The 19,362-nt window shown below is 36.7% G+C and overlaps 1 protein-coding gene across 1 annotated transcript in view; it reads left to right on the top strand.

Moving 5' to 3' along the window:
• LOC132908340 (lachesin-like) overlaps positions 1 to 12,865 on the top strand; it is a 205,064-nt gene extending 192,199 nt beyond the window's left edge. The window contains exons 10-11 of the mRNA XM_060962282.1: positions 2,162 to 2,260; positions 6,643 to 12,865. Of these exons, the coding sequence (XP_060818265.1) occupies positions 2,162 to 2,260; positions 6,643 to 6,716 (173 nt within the window). The 3' untranslated portion in view covers positions 6,717 to 12,865. The remainder of the gene's footprint in view (positions 1 to 2,161; positions 2,261 to 6,642) is intronic.
• Positions 12,866 to 19,362: the final 6,497 nt, after the last annotated feature.

Here is a 19,362-nt window from a genome sequence, read left to right as displayed (position 1 = left end):
GCTCGAGGGTTAGAGCTCGTTTGTATGGGGATCGAAAGCGGTAAGGAGCGCAGGATGGTTAGTTGCGATTGTTGGTACGGCTTCGTGATGCGAGAATTTTAGCTTTTGACTGTTTGAAATCGTTGCGGAAGAGTTTCGACTAGTCAGCGTATTGTCTGACACGTTTGTTACCGAAAGGAAGAAAGTAGAGAAGAAGAATCGACGTTGATGAAGAATTTGGACATGTGTCTATTATACTTCACGCCTTATTGTCCTAAAGATGATACGTACGATCGTAGAAAATTAGGTTCCGAAACGTGAAATGTGGTAGCTTAAAAAGAAGCTTTATTTAATGGGAGAAATTGGAAGAAATGAGATTTATTCGCAATGAAGATAAAAAATTCGCAGAAAATACATTGGAATGCAGGCTTCGTTTACATTCACGTCAAATCTGCATTCTATCAAGTTCCGAGCTGAAACTAATCAAACCAGTTCCAAAATTCCGACCCTAAACGCGAGATTGCGAGTCAGACGAAGAATGTGATCAAGCACGGACACGTTTTTTCCACGCAGGCGAACCCGGTGGAACCAGTCGAAACCAAAATCGGTAACGAGAAATGCAGAGATCCGTGAACGGATTCTGTTGACGTCAGTGGGGCTAGCAAGCACGCGATGCCCGTCAATGAGATCCTTCCTGCGGGAAATTCGGTTCTCCCGGTCCGTTGGTTGATGTATGCAAATGGAACCCGCGTTGTAACTACAAAATTTCTAGTCGTCGCTGACTCCACCTGGTCGCGAGGTGCACGCGGCCACGAGGATTATACCAACGAAAAAGCTGTTTCCTAAGCGACTTCTCTCTCTGTCTGTCATTCCATCACTCCCGCCTTCCTCTCTCTCACTCTCTCTCTCTCTCTCTCTCTCTCTCTCTCTCCCTATCTTTCTCTGCTAGTTCCTCTCGGTACGTAGTCAACGTGTGCTAGTTTCATTACTTGATTTGATCCGGTGGACTGGCCCGTGACAAGCGCGCCAGCGTGAAACGGCTCCAGGACGATGCAGTGGATAAGGGAATTGTGTTTACTCGTAGTTTGCATACTAGTTACCGCGTTTGCCACCCACTTTACGCATAACAGGCCCGTAAACATCTTCAACCGAGGGGCCACTTGAAAGTACTAGTCCCTTTGTCCCCGTTTCCTTTGCACCTCCGGCCACTTCCTTCTATTCTTTAACTCGCCACGTTCTAACTCTGTCTCCTGCGCTTTCTCTCTATTCTATTCGCGTTAACTATTGTTTCGAGTCATCCTTTGTCGCTGTTCGCAATCGCTCGCTATGCATTCCACCAGGACAGGATGCTGGCTGGATTTAAATCGCAACTGCGGGAAATTATATTTAACCATGCTTGACAAGAGCAAACGTCTCGTTATCGACTTTTCGCGATCGCGAAATTTTTTCTGCGGATTTCTAAAAACAGGCTATTAAACAATATATTTTCACATTTACTACGTATATTATTACATTCGTAATTTAAATAATGCCTGCTATCAGAATCATTTTTAAGTAAATGTAAATCGTGGAGGTGAAATACGAAATGTAAATGTAGAAAAACAAATGTTTAGCCAAGAATCCTAAAGAATAGGCAAAAATATATTTTTGCTATAATCACTTTCTCAAAAAGAAATGTTTCGAAACGATTTTTCGATAATACTCTTGGATTTGAAATTGCACTGCCAACACAAATGAGAAATAATACAAATAAAAAAAGAAAATGTAAAATCTATCCAGACTTTCCAGTTCACGGCATACCCACGCGTAATCCGATTTCAACGGATAACAATTTAACGTTTCACGTTTCATCCATTTTCGACTCCGTTTTCAACGATCTCGAGCATATAATAAACAACTGCCTCCGTCTTTCCTCTGTATCTCTGTTTCGTCAAATATTATTTCCAACGAAAGTTCGATGAAACACCATGGAGTGGATAAAACGCGAAACGAAACGAAACGGAACGGAATGGCCAGGGTTCGTTCGGGTGCTAACGTTAAAACTTTTGATATTTGCATTTAATTTGGTGACCGCCATATTTTCATTTAAAACGGGTTCCTGGCTACGATACGTGGTTACAGCCCAGTGTAATTTCATTGTATGTCAAGCCTATTTAGAGCGGCCGGTTATTTTTGCTTGCAGGTAATAAATTCCAGTCGAACCTCAGCGAGATCGGCAAGTCTGAGCAAAAATCGAGCGACCTAGATAGGAAAAGAAACTACAATTGGACCCCAGACAGCGGTAAGCTCTGTTGTTACGTGCAACAATTGCGAAGTAATTTAAAACGAGACAGCCTGACAAACACGGCTACCATTCTCTCCACTTTCTTGTTTCCCGGTTTCTTTTCTTCAAGCATCGATGATAGCAGTGCTTGACATTGACTTTCTCGGCTATGTACGCCATCGTATTTGTAACGCATCGTATAGCGCATGATTTCTTATTATTTGGTTTAAACGAGGAAATGGACTTGCATGTAAATGGTATTTTCATTGACCGGGATTTATACGATTAATATCGTCGGAACTATTAAACCTGAATTTCGTGCTAAAGGGTTATCGCTTCTCGAAGCTTTTGTCGGGAATTCGCTCGAGATTAAGTTCCTGTTGAAGTTATCGTTCTTGTTGGATTAAGTTCTTACAAAGCAAAACGGGAATGAAATTTTGTGTCATACAACTTTAGGTGGTTTTATTTTTTACGAGGAAGTTACTCACCTCTTTAAAGTTTAATTCTAATCAAAGTTTTTAAAGAATATGTAGGAGCCCTATTTATAAGCGTAAAAAATTATAATTATCTAGGAATTAGAAATATCTACGAGTAATCCTGTATCATTCACTATAAACATTCGAAGAAAATTTCCATTCGCACGATAATTACAACGTGACAAGCTAGTCCAGGCCACTGGCAATTTCTCACCACGATAAAGAATCATTCCATTCAAAAGTATTCAATGCCCAATCAACATTTATCCAAGCAGACATTGCCAATATTATTGAAAGAAATCGTCGACTTTCTCGATACAACCAAGAATACCCGAACGACAATAAGAACGACGATGGCATCAGTGAACGAACGACAAACAGCGTCTCGCCGATCGGGAATTCTTCCTTGGCTGCTCATTAATGGACAAAGTCGTTCGATGTCTCCGTTTCCAAGTCAGAAAAATTAATAATAACCTCGAACACCGATATCGGACGAGTTCCCTGGATGAGCCGAGACGAGAGGAGCCGAACCGAGAGGAGCCGGTTCATGTCAAAATCGAAGCCTGATATCAGCCGTAGTTGAACCTATTGAAATCTAACTTGAATAGTGGCCGACGTGGCAAATGAGTAGGTCGAAGGAAACAAAACCTCCGCAGCTCTTTTGCGAAGTTGCGGTTTATCCGGCATTTCGTGGCGCTACAGTGGCATTTAAATGATAGAGGCTGGAACATCGGCTGCGGGTCAAGCTTAGCACCAGCTAGAATTCCTCGAGGCCTGCGGCATTATTGAAATATTTCTTTCCGAACCGGTACTTGCAATTCCTCGGTCCAGGCTATCTTTCCATCTCGATCCAACCTGCTTCCCTTTAGAATGGACAGAGAGAAGTCGCCCTCCCCTTCTACTATCGATACAGCCGGTCTCTGCTCGCTCTCTGCAGCGGTGGTTTCTTTTTAAAAGGAATTTGCATAATGGGAAAGTGTGAAAATCCGTTTTCTCCGCGGGCTCGATCTCGATAGTCCCGTGGAAGTAGGTAATTTCGTTGGAGGAAAGCTAGAGGACGAAAAAGAGGAAAGAAAAGAGTGGAAAAAGAAGAAAGAGAGTAGAGAACGACGGGAACGCGGCTGTGGAACCGCGTCGCACAAGCTTCCACAACTTGATAAGTACTTCTAGTTCCTTGGTAGCTCGGGAACCTCGTTGTATCGAAGGTCGAACGCGACACCCTCCTCTCCCAGACTACCTTTACGTTAAATTCGTTTTCGAACTGCGAGTCAGAGCCAAACGATATCGAGCTGTTCCGAACTGTCTCGCGCAGCAATCGTCCAACCATAATACCTTGCTAGTTTCTAAAGACGAAGGTTCCATCCAGCCGGTTCTCAGCGCTTTATTAGATTTCGTTATGCATTCGATTTCGTTAAACAAGTCTTTTAATAGATTCCTTATCGCGAATTTGAATGAACGGTTTACTTTTTCGTTTCTTCTATACCATATATAAAAACTTGCGTAATGGAAAAATCATACATAACCATTGCCACGACGAAGATAAGAAGACAAGTATCATTATCTTAGCATATGTATATAGCTGCGCAGATATATAAATTTGATTAAAAAACGGAGCAAGACTTTTCGATAAAATTCTATTCTTGTACCTAGAGTATACGAAATAAAATTGTTACGGATAGAATATTCTGTGCACAGCTATTTTCATGATCAAGAGGTTAACGTTGTAGCAAAAGTGTTAAAAAAGAAAATCTCAGTGGAAACAAAAGAGTACTTGGTATGAAAAATTGAAGAGTATCTAAAAAGAAATGCGATGTTAATAGATTTTTTAAGCATTATTTTTTCTATAAATATGTTTCTCAAATCTGTTGAAATATATAGAAGCATTTGAAAATCAGTGGAGTAATTATCGTAGACAACTTATTAATTCACGCGTTGTAAAATTAATAATAAAATCGGAAAAATATTTTAAATAATTAAACAAAAATGTTCGTCATTTAAATTCCAATATATTTATACGATAAATTTAAACGATCAGAAGTACGAGAAGCGCTACTCATGAATTATCTATCTGATCGCAGGAAACTCGTGTTTCAAATGAAATGGTTGGCGGCATAAAAAAATACACTGAACAGAAAACGAAAATGTAGAATGGATACGTTAGATTGGAACGAAATGTACAAAATCAACATCGTTTCGTTTATTGACAGTAGTCGTCGAGCTCATTGTTGCTCCAGCCTTTTCCTGCTTGCTAGTGTTCAAAACATTGTTTTTACCATTTTAGCCCAAATTATCGTGGTTCTGTCGTAAATTCAATTGAACCGACACGAGTGAACACAGCTTATAATTTCAACATTTTTTAAACAGAATATTAACATTGCTCGATATAATATGTTGCCAGGGTCCTCCGTATTCAAAGTATATATAAAACGAACAATGGCATGACTGCATTAGTTTTGAGTAACAAAACAATGTGATTATATTTACCGCATCTCAGCAGGTGCGTGTTTATCTATGAATAAATACAATTTAATATCATTTTCAGTCTTTTTTAAATTCCACTGATTTTTATTCACATAAAATGCCATCATTTCAATAATTTTCTAATTATAGAGTGTTCAAATAAAACAGGAATTTCAGATTAATGATGTTTGAATAATGCTACACAACTTTACAGTATTAAAAAATAGATTACTTATTAATCACAAACGACTGACACGAACCTGTCTCAATCAGTTCGTATCAACTGCTTTTTCAACCGTTACTTTCGAAACGATCAGGCTTGCATTCTCAGAGACCCTAATTCTTCAGCAAGCATGCACCACTGAAAATCGCGCATATTACCATTAAAAAAAAAGGCGTGGCTCGATTGGCGGCGCGGGAAGAGAAGGAGACCGCCGCGCTGCGGCGGAAGCCGTAAAACCACGTTGTAAAAAGTCGACGAAGAAAAACAGAGAGGCGAGGCTTGGCAGAGAAAACGCCGGTGCAAAACCGATGAAATGAGGAACCGTCCCAAGAGGGATCCGAAAGGAAAAGGAGATAGGAGAGACGAAGAAACGTCAACGTGGTGACTGCCGAGTAGTCCGAGAAACAAACGGAAAATGAACAGAAGAGAGCCTGGTCGGGGGATGATTGGGGCGAGGGCCCAGCGAGTTGTTTCTGATTTGTAATTAGAGATGAGTGGGACCAGAGGAATACATCTCCCTCGAAGCGAGTAATGGCTGAGAGTATGGGCCAGGCCAGCCGGAAGAATAACCAACTTCCCCTCCCTTGTTTGCCTCTCTTCGTCCACTTGGGCTGGTCTGCTTTTTCCTACCCGTTTGCCAGTACTCATCCTTCATCGTCGGCGTCTCGTTTCACCAGAAAAGATGATTCTTCGCAGCCCGTCTTTCCGCCGGAACAACGGCCGGATATTTTCAACGAGAATTTCTTGATTGTCGAGCAACCCTTTTGGGGCAACTGACGCGATTTTTACGGTCTCGATCCACGCCCGCCTACCCGATTTCCTGCGGTTCCTATCTCTTCCTCGGTCGTTTTAATACATCGAGAACGGTGAGCTAGGCGTTGCTTCCTTCTTCTTTTTTATTTCATTTTTTTTTTTTTCACTTTCTTATTTTTCATGGGTAGTTAGAGAAAGAACAGAAAGCTTCTATTTTAATAATTGTCAGATTTGCGTGGGAAGATAGCATGATATTTGATTTTTCGTAAAGCATTTATCTTCACCTCCGTAAGAAATCTAGAAACATATCAGACTAAATATATATTAGAAAGCAATGAAGACACCGAATTTTCATCCGGCCACATCTTATAATCTCTATTTTAAACGAGAAGGATTGCAAAGGATTTCTAAAAATGAATATCTTACTTTATTCTATTTTCCATTTATTCCTGTAGAAGTTTCTAATGATATCTACATTCTATTTTCAGACTCAGCTGTCAACATAACAACGACTGGACTGCTTCTGATGATCGCTCTGATCGCGGTGTCGATCATTCGATAAGCAAATTGAAATAGACGCGTCGGACGTCGATCATCTGGATTTCATTCGCGAAACATAAAATAATAAGAAGTCAGAAACCAATACGACTGTAAGAAAGACACAGATGGCACACGACAACACCAGCACACATATATACACGTACATGAGAAAGAAGGAAGAATGACTGAGTAGTTAGTGTCATATTAAAACACGAATGAGGAAAAAGATTAATAATAAGAATAATAATTACGCGTGCCAAGTCAGTGTAGCGCAGTGTCCAAGAAGACAAATGAGATGGGAAATCGTGCAATAGGAAATGAATATCTATCGATTAATCGATATGCACGAGACATGAAAGGTAAAGAAGGGTGGGCAAATCACAAAGTGCAACGACTATCGCTTTCAGTGTAACATATTGTATAACGCCAAATGTCGCCACGAAGAACGCGCCAACGATCTCGAGCTCCGCTGAAAGTCTTCAACCTGTTCGGGTTCAAAACTAATCTCGCGGAATTCTATTTTAGAATTTTTTTACTTGGACCTGACATTTTTTTTATTCCATACCAGAATAAAACTAATTTTCTTAAAGTTAATATTTCGTCTTCCGAACCAGCAACTTCAAAATTATTTTCATAATCGATGTTTCCTTCTGCACTGATAACAAAAGAACAAAGACCAGTGATGCAAGCGTAAACTGTCCCCGCCATCGATTTCGTTCTTCTATTTTTCCTCCTTGAATGATTCTCTCCCCCTCTTTATTCTGCCTGCGAAGTGTTCCTTTTCCACCATCCCTTACCTCAGTTTTTCTCTTTTCTTTCTACCAGCCGTTCCTTATACCGAATCGCGGATCCCATCTGGATAGTTGAGATTAAAACGTCAGATTCGGCATAGAGGACGTTCTTCTATGAAAAAACAAAGAAAAAAAAGAAAAAGAAATGGAGAGTACAAACGTCAAACGAACATCAAAGGTAAAGGAATATTAAAGACGGAATATTATTAATTAAAAATATTTTTAAGTTCGAAGGATAGAATACTGACCGATAATATTTTTGGTACATTCTGGTCACATATTCTTCTTATCGAGTATTTTTTATTAAGATTTGAATACATTTTATTGATTATCATTTAATTTATTTTTCATAAACACAATTAGTAAACAATTAAGGTTTTGCACTCGCACAGGTTCGACGATGTAATTTTAGAATAAATTAAACCAGGGATCTGCGATTACCAAGGAATTAATTAAATGAAAGAAAAGAAAAAAAAGAGAAAAGCGACGCACCGAGGCATTTTTTCGTCATGATTAAATTTTGTTGAGGTGTCCACGTTGACCAGACAGCTGCTCAAATTCTACGTATAGTATCGAGATGAAAGGAATATCGAAACGCTTAAAACGGAAAAAATGAAAAACAGAGTATATATAAATAACGTGTAGGTATCGATTAAGTGACGATGAAAACGTTTAGACATAAAGAAATTTTATTCTTACTGCCGGAGCTTCATTAGTTTTGCATTAGGACGTAAAGCGTTTTTATCGAATCCTAAAAACACCAAAACCCTTTCACGAATAATTTTGCAGGTTTATCGACGACGAGAAATACCACTCACAAAATTTCGATTTCAAACCAGCTTTAACCGTTGATTGTAATCACGAACGTTAATTTTGACGATTTACGATTGAAAAAGAAATGAAAATAAAATATAAAATAATGTTGCTGCCTGCTGGAGCAATTTTTACAATGGAAATTAATAACGTGAAATAAAAGGTATCGCGTGGAACCTTTTAATCGATTTTAATCCATCAAGGGCGCTACAACCTCGAATACCCGGAAACGCAAATTAACTGTAATTCCGCACGCATTAAAATGCCCCTGAAAAAGATCTTATCGGTATTTCAATGAAAAGAAAAATAGCTAAATAATAACTATAAGTAGGAATGAAAATTCCATTTCAATTACATAGAGAGATTACATATTTTGAAATTCAAATAGTTTTTAATTCTTTTACATCTAGCGTGCTGCAAAAATTTCTTCAATACGAATTTCTAATATTAGGTTGTCCGAAAAGTTTCTTTCGTTTTATGAGGAAATAATAGACGCACAACGTTTTTTATTTTTTATTATTTTGTCGAATTACGTATGATCCATTTTGTTCTGTTGAGATAAATACCGCGATATTTCACAGACTTGGTTTTACGTTTGCATGAAGGTGCACTGTTATAAAAAACACGTTCGCGAAAGAAAGACACTTTCCGGACAACCTAATAGTATAGTTGAGTTTTTTTAAAGAATTTAACTACATAAATAAATAACCTTAACTTACAAGATAACGTAAATTAGAGCAGAAAATCGATTGAAAAATTAAACGAGATTCTATGATAGTTCCATCGAACGAACGATCTTTCACAAATCCTCGTATATTACGAATCAAGAACAACATTGACAAAGTCGCATCATACAGACATAACTTTCCGTTAATTCATCACGCGATTAATTTATTCACCTGTTAATTAACGAGGTTCGGAATTTCTCTGTAAACGCGCAACACCGCTGCGGGACTGCGCTAGTTTAAAGCGGACTTCGAACTACTTAGGAATATCCATTATTCAGCGTACATCTTGTTTAAAGCAACAGGTTCGAGAGTCCCGTAGCTCGACGCGAACGGGTTAAAGCCCATGATGGATTAAAGAAGGGTAGCTCAAGGATTATGCTGACTTACTATCGGCAGATCTTTAAATTTCGTCATCAACTCAATGTATCGAGCTGCTTTCCAAACAATGAAACTCAATTTCGAACATTCGTGCTTCTATCTTCTCTTCTAATTAAACAATTTCATAATTTTTGTATAGAAATTGTATACGCGTGGAAAATATACAATGCAATAGTAGAGCTGATAGACGAAACTCTTTGTATATAATACTTTTCAGCGATTAAAAGTACAGCTAAATTATTATCTTTGTTGATATAAAAAACAGGGCGAAAGGGAGAAAATATTTTTGAGAAAAATTTGAAGAAATTGTTCCGAAGATAAATAATACTTTGTTTCTTTTGTAACGAATAAACGAATGTAGATAGCACGCGTTGAAGTTCACTTTTTCTTTCTAGAGGTCTCTATCGAACTGCGGCAGGTTTGCTTTTCTCGCAAGAATATTTTGATCGAAACAGAGCGTTGTAATCTCTTAAATAGTTTGTATTGTTATTACGAGCCTCTGTGTGTCGATAAAAACTGAGAAAACTACCGACATTCCAATTGCAGATTATGAAATCCCACTCAAAGTATCACACGAAATAAGCATTATAGAATTCAAGTAGAATATATGCAATAAACACTGAACTGTGCTGATATCGCAGTTTTATTCTTATAATAATATTTATAGACGATTATCAGTTATCATTTCGACCATTTTATTTTTAAACAACTCGCCTCTTTTTGTCGAATTCAATTGCTTCGAAGAATCCGAGAGGAACGCGAAGTTTCAGTTAATTCGAATTATCTTCCGTTCATCCTGTTTCGATTTTTAGTGTAATTTCGCATATTGAACGAGCACTTCATAATTAACGCAGTTCAGCTCGCGGCGAGAAAGAAGAAGCGTGATTTCGCGCCCTGTATTCCTCTTGAACTAATTTCTACAGATACAGAGAACGATGGCGCATACTATACATTATACGAATATCGGCCTGAGTATAATAACGTTCGACTCGTCATGCTGGCGGATCCTGTAAATACGAGTACATAGACTAAATAAGTAAATAGACACGGGAAGAAAGAAACGAAACGAAGAGTCCTCGCGATGCTGTTGAATTCGTGACCATTTTATTCGTGCCTCGAGAGTTTACTTCGAGAAACATGGAAAACTGTTGAGAATTTTCTTGTATCGCGACAACTTTTTGTTCTGGTTTGCATTGAATTTAGAGTAAATATACCGAGGCGTTCGGTTAGGAATTGAGTTATGGTCGCCCTCGTACAAGAGAAACGATGCAAGTGACTTGAATTCGATTGTTCTTCGCTTAAAGTACATTGTTAATGTGAAAATCTAAGTGATATGTAGTTTTCTATAACTGAACAAGGAATAAAATATGGAAGCATCTCTAAAATATCGATAATTATAATTGTATAATTATGAATTTGTCTAGAGAAAACAATAATCGGCTATCGACGCGAATAAATATTGCGATTGTCATTTCATGTTGGGTAAAAAAACTATTCCTTTACAATTATTTCTCAAAGAAAAGATGTTTCATCAAAATAAAAAGTTAAAAGTTTCATGGCGATGAACGTATCATAAATCAACCAAAGTATTTGGAACTAATTAATATTTCAAATAGTGCTGTGAATTTTGAAATGAGATGCATTCGTAACTTTTATGAGTACATACCGTTTACAAATTCATAAGTAACTTTCATAACAGACTTTTGAAAAATAGTTAAATAACGTAAAAAGAACATTTACCAATCTTATCAAGTTTATCTACATTTCCATTGTCCGAAAAACATGCTAAAAGAGGAACTTGCATTGCAGCATTTACATAAACCCTGAACTCTGTAACTTTCGAACTTGAGAACTGACGAACTTCAAATTCAGAAATTCTTCAAGTTAATGAACTCAATACAGCTTAAAAATTTCGAAAGTTTGCGTTCCTACCTTCCACATTGATGCACATGTCGATGAAAGTGAATCCAAGGAAAGAATTACGAAAAATATAATAAAACATAATGCGTCGTAAAGAAAAGCAAAATGTCGTGCGACTTCACAAAAATAGAAAAGAACATTATACGGAATTATTTTATTAAGTGGAACAAAATAGAAGCGTACACACACATGTAGATAGTAGAATTTAAAAATGTCATCAAGGCTGAATTTATTTTTAGACACGTAACTAAAAATGTATCCGATACTGAAACGTAGCTACTAAAAGTAGCTTACAGCCCAAAAATTAATACACGATTTCCACTCGAATGTAAATACATGTTCTTTGGATTTTCACGATTGAAGAAAATACTTCGATGAGAAACAATCCGATTTCAGACTCTTGAATCGCATCCTTTGCAAAATGCTTTTGTTCGGTCGTTCAATTTTGCCGGATTTTATACGGCTATTGTAAACAAGCGTGTGTGTCAGGGAGGAAATAATACCATAGGGGAATATTTTGACCTTAGCATGTAACGTGTAACGAAATCGACGCGAAGAACGGTCGTCTTAGCGGTTAAGTTATATTTAAGTGGTCGGTCGCATCGTTTTCGCTCGAAGCTCGATAAGAAGCTCTAAATCTAAGTTAATCTAAAATTAAACGAAAACTCAACACGGTATTTTGTCAGGGTAACGTCGGAAACGGAAGTTTGTACATCGAACTTCTCCCCTTTCGCTTGAACTCATTATGCTAGATGTATTAATTAGTCCGCTCCTCTATATATATATATGTTTCTAAAAAGGTTAGTGAAATTGAAAGAAATTGTACCTACTAACAATTGTTGTTTAGTTAAGCATTTTACGACCTAGTATTATTATTCTCCGAAAAATAACTTTACCAAAAACGTGGATTATATTTATTTATTATATTTTATAGAAAATCAATAATAAATATTTGTATTTGTTTAATAGTAACTATTAGCAATTTATACATAACTATTTTCTAGAAAACGTAAAGACTGTGATTGTTTCGCAATTTAAGAGGTCAAACGTGTAGTTAGTTGACTGAATAAATATTTAAGCGGAAGGATAAAAGCCATGTACAATTTTTCCAGACCTGATACTCGAGACGTGCTTCTTTCGAATTTCGAGACAAAAAGATACTGTCGAAACTTGCGAATGCATAAAACGAATTAAACGCGAAGATATATATGTATACATAACACAGAATATAAATATATAAATATATAAATATAAATATACGAATTAAGAGGGACTATTGAGTAATGATATATCATATATATATGTATATATATATATATATATATGAATATATATATATATATATGTATATATATAAATATATACATACATATATGTATATATATATTGTATGTTACATGATATATTATTATAATATTATTATGCTTTGCGCCGTTGAGTTGAATGTTGTTATTTACATGAGAAAAGAAGTGAGAGAAGTTCTTATGGATACACTCGACATATGTAATAAAATGTGGGCGAAGTAATTGCCTAGAAAAAGAGCGTGTGTTATTTTTTCATCATTAATACTATTCTTAACCCTTGGATATTTTCAAAATACCTTCGAGAAAAGCTTTTACAAATCCCCCTTTTTTTTATATGTTTAATCTTCAATGTTTTGTAAGAATATCTTGATCAGAGAGAACAGGATCAACTTTCGTAATTATCGGGACTAAAATTTTATTTATCGCAAAGAGAAAGTTCGGTTGAAGTTTTAAGTTCCACTTGAAAATTCTATTTGCATTCGAAGCATCACCGACAGCGAAAGCAGCGGATGCTGAGAAAATGAAATAATTAATTTCGTGATATTGCAGCAGCAGTGCCTACGTTGATTTGTATTTAACTGCTTTGCCACGTCAGCGAACATAAATCCTTAATTACTCCGTGCTTACGATCGTTGCTTCGCTTTCATGATATGCCGTTGATGTAGCGATACAAAAAATTTCAAACATGGAGAAATATTCTACATTGACATCAATTTCATCCTCTTAAAACGGAAATTTCTCATGTTACATTTATTTCGAAGATTCAGTTCGATACCATTATAACGAACATACCAACGAATTTTTTGTAATATATTCTATTGAAAACAATGTTTCGCTTGCCCCTTTTAGATAACAACGAAAGTTAGAACACCGCGCAAATACTGCAAATAGACAGTATCTATAAAAGTAAATTACGATTATGTACCGAAATGGTACATTAAATTTACGAGATATTAACTGGATTTTATTTTTGTTGCCTCCGTTATTCCAGTAGTGATAGTAACGTTCCTTGAATATGTATAAAAATGATGTACATATCTTGATAGCGCAATAACGTCACCGTGCAAATACGTTTATAATCGTGCAATATTAATTAATTAAGGATACAATTTTCAAAAAATAGTATTGCTGATATTTCATACATTTTAATACTATTTAAATGCAATTTCAATAATAAAAACTTAATTCTTGCTAAATGTAGAAGAAAGTTGGAAATATGTCTCACCGAATTCAAACAGAAACTGAAATGAATGTTCAAATATATAATTTTTTGTTGTTGTACATATATTACATTTACAATTGGCTCTGTTGAATCAACCTGCAAATTTGATAATATGAATATCGTGTGTGTATGTATGTGAATAACACTCAATATTGTTTCCACTGCATTTCCTTATTTTTTCATTTCAGTAACTTGTATGGTTTCGTTCTCGTCAATTGTCTGACTCTTAAAATTTATGTCAGGTGTTTAGCCAATTCGTTAGGATGTATCCCTAGTTTGTTACTATATGCTACTGCAAATTTTTGAATCTGTTTGTTTTTACGTATTTTATTCCTAGATATTTATGGAGAGCTCCGCGCTGAGATACCATGGAACAGTTGTTATTGTTCTTAAGGATTTGTTTTGAAATCTCTGTATAATATTCGTATTACAAATTTATGTTTTGATTTTATAAAATTTTACCAAATATAACGAATAATATTTTAATATACCTACATGAAGAAAGTTTAATATCATAAAATAACATAATAAATAATAATAATAATAATAAAATAACAACCTGTTTCATAATATTGCATGTTAAAGAAAATTACACTCATTAAATTTTTAATATTTTAATGTAATAACATTGGGTATTATAATCAATTCCATGATATTTTGATTTCACTAATTTACTAATTAACGAAGATAAAAGAAGAATATTTTTCGCATAAAAAGATGTAACAGTGCTAAATACAAAACAGCAAGATCTCCATTAACCTAATTAATAGATTGGAAAACAAACAAGTTAAATGGAGGCCCATCGAATGATGGAAAGTTGAGGAAAATTGTACTACAAAGTCTCTTTACAGACACTCGTTTAATTAATTTTCGGTATTAATTTTGCACGACGTCATTTCGCAAATTATATATACTACTCGTATTAATCCCGCCATACGTTAAATTCTTAATTCTGTTTTTATTCTGCACATTGGCTTTAACAATTTCTTCTCTTTCATTTTATACATTCTTCATACATATTTTTATCCTATTAGCGATCCCTGAAAAATACCTTGACGAAAGGTTTAGGCAATTATTCATAGCCGTAACCGAGGTATACATTGCTTCGTTTTGCGTTATGACGCAAGGTTGAATGACAGTGGACAAAATTTGTTGGATTTATGAGACTTAAGGGGACTTCTGAATCACAAATTCCATCGCGTTGATGACGCGACTTTGTTAAAAACCCTTTTCTCCGAAGAGGGAGTCTTTCTACATTCTCGTTTTTTACACCTAGCCAATCAACCTCGGTGAGCGATAAAATTCAACGACAGGCGACAACCCTACGTGCACGGTCCTGAGTAGACTAACAGAGAATCGAGATAAGTGTCGTCGGGGAAAATCCACGGACGAGTCGAGTCTCTATCTAAGATCGGCAGATTAAACGACGAGGTTGGTGTGTGTTTGCCATGGCTAGAGATAGGTGCGTGAAAGTTAAGCAACGAGCACATGTCTGGCCAAGTAGCGGGTGTTGGCGCCGCCGGAAGGTATATCGCCCTTTACACAATATTTCGCAGGGTTATTGCCAGCGATGTTGTAACAGCCGGTTCACCACCCGCATACTAACCGGAGGATTAATTCACACCAGATCCAAAGTCGGCTTACTGACAACCGTCTGACTTTTCTCGGACAGCCGCTGGCTTTTCGACTTCGCCCCGCAGGGTTACCTCGCCGATACCTCACCGCGATTATGAGTCAGGCCTCGATAAACCAGGGGATCTCGAAGTTTCGACGTGCTTGGCTGTCTCGGTTCTGACAGAATTTCTTGTGTTCACCAGTAAGGTTATAAGAAGTATATCGAAGTTTTTTTTCTGAAGTTTCACCAAGTACTGGTCTTAATACTTTGAAATCATTAGGATTCCTTAAATTTTCGAATTTCCATGCTATACACATTTTTTCAGAAATAAAAGTTTAGTTAAAGGAAATGATATTTTTTGAAACTGAATACTATAAATCTTGATCCTATTACAATTAATATCATTAAAGTTATTACCGAAAACAATTTTATAGATAGAAAATATTTCACTCCAGGAATACTATTAACATTATCCAAACAACATATTTATTCGATCTATTCGAGTATAAAACCGTACAACTGAAAAGCATCGTATTCGTTCCAGCTGTCGTTCCAATATTTCTATATTCGTTAAATCCCTAGACAGCATCGCGTTATTATTGCAGAATCAAGGACGAAGCTTCATTAGCCCCGGCTGAGGTAATATGGAACTTAAAAGAAAAGCGAATATTCAGACATATTAGGACACATAACATTGAAATAAGCAGAAGGTGCAGAAATCGGGGTTACATAGAAAAATGAAAGCTTTGCGCTACCCGTGCACGCACGATCGGCCAAGCAACAGCACGTTTACGTGAAAACTGTCGCGACGCACGACATTAAGTGGCCATAGTAAAATTAAAAAATGATAACCGCCCGTTGCACTCTGACCCGCATAATTGTGCGTGCGCAGTTCGCTGCGGTTTTACGATCAAATAACTCACGATTGCCTATTACATTGAAATTTAAACTAACGGCGCGATGAACGTGAGCTGGAAATATAAACGTTTCGAGAATCGACACAATATTTCCGCCGCGGCACGTTTATCAGTATACTCAATATTTACGAGGAAACAAAGTCGCGTTGCAACGTAACGCCTGCCCATGTGTTCTAATTAAATTTACACAACGTAAGAAGGACCATTTGCTCTGATTTTTTCATGAGCCTGTGCACAATGGTACTACTTATATAACCATGTATGGAATACCTGCCTTGTCTATGTATATACATATGCATTACCTGTATGTTTTTAACCTTTGATTACGCTTTCTGCTCGGGCAAAACGAAAGAACCGATTACAAAGCTCGTGTATATTATTTAGATTTATTTGAAAATTTAGCATGGTACGAAATATCGAGTCGCCAAGTAAGTAAAAACGGATTACTTACCGAAACAATTCATTCCAAGAAAGGTAAAGAAATTGGTCGCTTATTAAATTGTACGCAAAGGCAATTAACAATATCGTGGCAAAATCGCGTTCCATGTTTTTCCAAACATTTACAGCTTCACCGTCGATCGCTCAAAACTCAGCAATTCCAACGAGAAAGCTCCCTCTGAAAACCTATAAATGTTCCAAATCGTGTATCGAATAACGTCCAACGAAAACGCAGCAATAAACACTGTATAATACATATGGTACATGTATGTATAAAAAAGAAAAAAAGAGCAAGCGATTAAAATCGCTCTTTTCATTCGAGCAGAGTGAATTCGAAACGAAATGTCGGGCACAAATTTTGATCGACGTGAACAGACAAACGAACGAGAGATCGGTCGATTCCAGGCCAAAATTGCTTTATTTTCCGAGTGCAATCCATTCGAGTGGTTCTGGTTCGAATAGCTCGAACGAACAAGACAATGCGAATCGAGAAAAGATGATTCCACGTAACCATTGTGCCTGAAGCTCCAACGATTATCTGCTGTTTCACATTGTGCGAAATCGTCGAACACTCGACTGGCTCCATTCGATGAAAACTCGGCTAGCCACGCGACCGACCTTGATTACGGCTGTCATCTAAGCCATTCTAAGCGACAATTCGTTCGAGATGAAAGAGCGAATTTATTCTATTATACACATACATATATCAGGCCAACCAGGTCATGCTTCACGCGATTGCGTTCGAATTCGCTCGGTTGCTTCTTTTACCGAAACATCGTCAGAAAGTGCGGGCTCGAAGAAAATTGTTCGCAAATGGTGCGCGCTAACTTTGCGATTAACGTTTCTGCTGTTATCCTATGTAAAAAAAATTAAAGACAAGCTCTCACGATACTATAAAAAACAAAATTTATAGAACAAGAATATTTTTTGACGTACGTTTCAAAAATATCCCATCCACACCTTTAATTCTAAGAAAGAGAAATTCAACGTATTTGTATTCTCTATTTACGCTCATTTTGAGTTTCTGAACACTCCCATTGCGAAGTCTAATAAAGGGACGTTGCAATTGTACGTACGCTTTTCTCTGTAGTCTAATCGCGCGGTAATTCCTCCCCCGATAGAATCGGAAAGTTTACCGAGAAACGTCTCCGGAAACTTTAGCTTTCGCTGTAGCGAAGTAATAAAACAGCCAGCTTGGGACGCTACGCTAAAAACAGCTACGGATAAGGAAAGGCGTTGAAAAAATTAGCTTTGTTTCGGGGAAGAGATATATGCTAGCGATTTCACTCGGACATTACACGCATTCTGTATCGTATGTAACTACGAAAATGATTGTTTCTGTGAATTCGAAAAGTCGTATACAGTAGCGGACAAAAGTTTAAGACGAAATGGAAGAAATAAATAATTGATTTACTTTCCATAAAAAATATAAATACGGTGTTCTACTTTTGGTATTAACTAATTGTACATTTGTTTGTACACTTAGAAAAAAAATTTCATTTTGATATTTTGCTCAATAGCTAAGTTATAAAAAAGGAACGAAATCTGTATAATATTTCGTCGGTCAAAAGTTTAAGACTATACAAAAAATATTAATTTTTGGTTAAAAAATATACACAATTTTTGTTTAAATTCAATATTTTGTTCAATATCCGTTATTTCTTATCCCTTCGGTACATCTTCTTGGCATAGAATCTATTAATTTTTTATATTAATCTACCGTAATATTATTCCAGGCTGTTTCAATCGTAGAGTAAAGTTCATTTAAATTTTTCGGTTTATAACCTTGTACTGTCTTTTTTATGATGCTTCACAAATTCTCGATTGGGTTAATGTCTGGTGATTGCGACGGCCACGGCAGCACGGTGATATTTTCTTCTTGAAAAAACTGTTTCACAACCCGAGCCGTGTGCTTCGGATCATTATCATTTTGAAAAATAAAATCATCACTCATATTGTTGCGTGCAAAAGGTAACATTGTGTTCTTGAGTATGTCCTTGTATTGAAAACGGTCCATAATTCCATTGATACGACATATCGGACCAGGGCCGCTTCGAGAAAAACACGCCCACACCATAACGTTGCCACCACCATGTTTAAGAGTTTTTAAAACGCACTGTGTTTTCAAACTTTCGCCAATTCGACGTCTAACGTACCGTATCCCGTCAGAACAGACGCGATTGAATTTCGATTCGTCAGAAAACAATACCTTTTGCCAATCTTCACTTGTCCAATGCTTATGAGCTTTAGCAAATGCAAGTCGTCTTTTTCGATTCCTAGAACTCAGCAGTGGTTTCTTTTGGGGTTTTCGTCCTCTTAAGTTAAAGTCTTCTAATCTTCTCCTAACAGTTCTAGCACTAATTTGTGTATCGTTTTCATAGTTTATCTCCGCAGCAATATTATTTGCACTACGAAAACGATCCTTTTCGCTCAATCGATGAATCCGGCGATCCATTTTCGGTGTTGTTTTCCGTGGTCTTCCGTTTTTCGGTTGATCGCAATACATGCCTGTCTTTAAACATTTATACCAAGCTTGTTTACA

The sequence above is a fragment of the Bombus pascuorum genome, chromosome 6 (assembly GCF_905332965.1).
Source record: "Bombus pascuorum chromosome 6, iyBomPasc1.1, whole genome shotgun sequence".
NCBI classification, from domain to species: domain Eukaryota; kingdom Metazoa; phylum Arthropoda; class Insecta; order Hymenoptera; family Apidae; genus Bombus; species Bombus pascuorum.
Note: the sequence above shows the minus strand (reverse complement) of the source record. Positions and strands in the feature narration are given on the sequence as shown.